Below are 2,955 nucleotides of genomic sequence, written 5' to 3' on the forward strand. Positions count from 1 at the left end.
GAACAGTGGACTCTAATCTGAAGAACGGGGTTTGCCCACTCCTCCAAATGCAGCTAGCTTAGTGACCCTGGGTCAGTCAGAATTTCTTTCAGAGCTGTTCTCTGAAGAGCAGTTCTCTCAGAGCTTTCTCAGCCCCACCTACCTCACAGAGTGTTTGTTGTGGGGAAAGGAAGGGGATGAGATTGAAATCTGCTCTGAAACTGTTTGGGTAGTGAAGGGTGAGGTATAAATCCAATCCCTTCTTCTTCTATAAAACAGGACACAGTTTTTCATATATTTTCTTCCTTTTCTTCACCTAGCTGCACCGGATTCTTCAAGGCATTACATTTAATAATTCAGCAGGCGAAATGATATCTTTTGATAAGACTGGTGAGAGGAAAACCGGGTTTGATATAATGAACCTGGTCACCTTCCCAAACAAGTCCTATGGTAGTGTGAAAGTGGGAAGGGTGGATCCCAGCATTCTTGAAGGAGGAGAATTCATCATTGATGAAGAAATGATCGTATGGCAAGCAAGTTTTAACCAGGTTTGCATTGCAGAGCCTTCTTAGAGGCCACTCCATTACTGAGATTGTTGATTTAGGGACAGAGAGATTCCTTGGCTGAATGTTTTGATACTTTTTTTTTGGCCATGCAATGAAGGTACAACCACTATTCTCACTCAAATGTTGAAGATAGCTATGAGATCAAAATGACAAATATCTCTATTTCTACATGGGAAAAATTTCTTTCATATCTGTGAATCCATGTTTTCCTTGATTAGATTTTGGTAGGTTTGTAATGGAGCCACATTTTTTTTAAAAAAATCTTCACTAGGAAAAAACACTGGGATGACTAGTTACTCTGTCCACAAAGTTTCCTCAGCAATGGGAATACAAAAGGAGGTGAGGGAATCTATGCCATACCTTGCAGAGTGCTACAATTGCTGCATGCCAGATTCAGTTTTATTCCATTTTAACTGCTTACTGCTTGGTTTGATATGTCAGTTAACAAATACTACAATAATTCCCTGATATTTCTCATCCCAACCCTCATTCACCTGTGGGCAGGTGCAGCCTCTATCTCTGTGCAATGAGTACTGCCCCCCTGGTTATCAGAAGAAAAAGAAAGAAGGAAAACAATTCTGCTGCTATGATTGTGCTCCATGCCCAGAAGGGAAAATATCAACTCAGAAGGGTATGTAATGGTGAAAGCCTGACAGATAAATTGACTTTATGAGTAAATAAGGTCACAATGAGCCTCAGCTTTTAGTCCTCTGAGTTTGTGTCTTCACAGGGCATGTAAATTATATAACGATAATTCCTGTATACACCGTAGAGATAGACAATATATTTTGAATATGTTTATTGTTTAAATTTGATTAATTTTGGCAACAATAAATATGCTACAATGTGTTTAATGTTATAAATAATATTATAAATAGTTTGCTTTCCAAATGTTCTCTAGGCCTAATTATTATAACTGCATGAGAATCATTCTTTCCAGGTAATACACTTCCTTTTGTTTGCTATACGATTTGTTTTCTATATTCTTTTTTTTTTTACTTGTTTGTTTCTCTCAGATGGCAAAAATTGAAGATATATGTGCTAAGGTAGCATAGGGTGCAGAAATTTCTCATTTCTCAAAAATTGAAGATACATGTGTTAAGGTAGCATAGGGTGCAGAAATTTCTCAAATATAGGACATATTTGCAATTTTTGAATAAAATTACTTTTGAAATTTTCATAAAACATACCAAATTAGAAAGTTTTATTTACAGTTATAAATGATGTTATTGAATCCACCAAAAGTATGAATTTGAAAGGAAGTATATATTGCAAATCTTTTAATCCCACCCCCATTTCACTTTTCACATTCACTCAAAAAAATAGAAAATACAATTATTTTCCCCATGGTTTTAGACTGTTCAAGAAATTGTAAGCATCTACTCCATACACAGGACCAACAGTAAGCATTAAGCATGAATAACATTTTCCACAGTGGTGGTACTTCAAAGGTGACCATGAGTTGCTGCTGTGATGACCCCTGTTCCTTTTGTTTGTTTCAGACATGGAAGACTGCATCAAATGCCCTGAAGATCACTATCCAAACAAGGACCAAAATGGATGTATCCCTAAAGTTACAACCTTCTTGTCCTTTGAAGACCCTTTAGGGATCTGTTTGACTGTAATAGCTCTTTCTCTTTCCCTAATCACAGCTTTGGTGCTAGGAATTTTCATTACACACAGAGATACCCCCATAGTCAAAGCCAACAACCGGGATATCACCTATGGTCTACTCCTCTCACTTCTGCTTTGTTTCCTTTGCTCTTTGCTGTTTCTTGGACAGCCTAAGAAGGTGACATGTATCCTCCGTCAACCTGCTTTCGGCATCGTCTTCTCAGTGGCAGTGTCTTGTGTGTTGGCAAAAACCATCACTGTAGTTGTAGCTTTCATGGCCACCAAACCAGGATCCAGCATGAGGAAGTGGGTGGGGAAAAGACTGGCCAGTTTCATAATCCTTTCCTTCTCCTTTCTTCAAGTCGGCATCTGTACAGTATGGCTAGGAACATCTCCCCCTTTCCCAGATTTTGACATGCAGTCATTGATTGAAGAGATTGTAGCCTTCTGTAATGAGGGGTCTGTTCTTATGCTTTACATTGTCCTGGGTTACATGGGACTCCTATCCATCATCAGCTTGATTGTGGCTTTTCAAGCCAGGAAGCTGCCAGACACATTTAATGAAGCCAAGTTCATCACCTTCAGCATGCTGATCTTTTGCAGTGTTTGGGTGTCCTTTGTACCAACTTACCTGAGTACCAAAGGGAAATACATAGTAGCCATGGAGATCTTCTCTATCTTGGCCTCCAGTGCTGGATTACTGGGCTGTATCTTTTCTCCAAAGGTTTACATTATTGTGCTGAGGCCTGAGCTGAACACAAAAGGGGGGATCATTGGGAGAAAGAATTAAAGGACT

General features: G+C 39.0%; 1 protein-coding gene across 1 annotated transcript; it reads left to right on the forward strand.

Annotated features, from left to right (window-relative positions):
* The first annotated feature begins 2,049 nt into the window (after positions 1-2,049).
* LOC107119377 (vomeronasal type-2 receptor 26-like) lies at positions 2,050-2,949 on the forward strand. The gene has a single exon (XM_015421840.1). The coding sequence runs from the start codon at positions 2,050-2,052 to the stop codon at positions 2,947-2,949; it is 900 nt and encodes a 299-aa protein (XP_015277326.1).
* The last annotated feature ends 6 nt before the right edge of the window (positions 2,950-2,955 follow it).

The sequence above is a fragment of the Gekko japonicus genome, unplaced genomic scaffold, assembly GCF_001447785.1.
Source record: "Gekko japonicus isolate JY-2015 unplaced genomic scaffold, Gekko_japonicus_V1.1 scaffold10809, whole genome shotgun sequence".
Lineage (NCBI taxonomy): Eukaryota > Metazoa > Chordata > Lepidosauria > Squamata > Gekkonidae > Gekko > Gekko japonicus.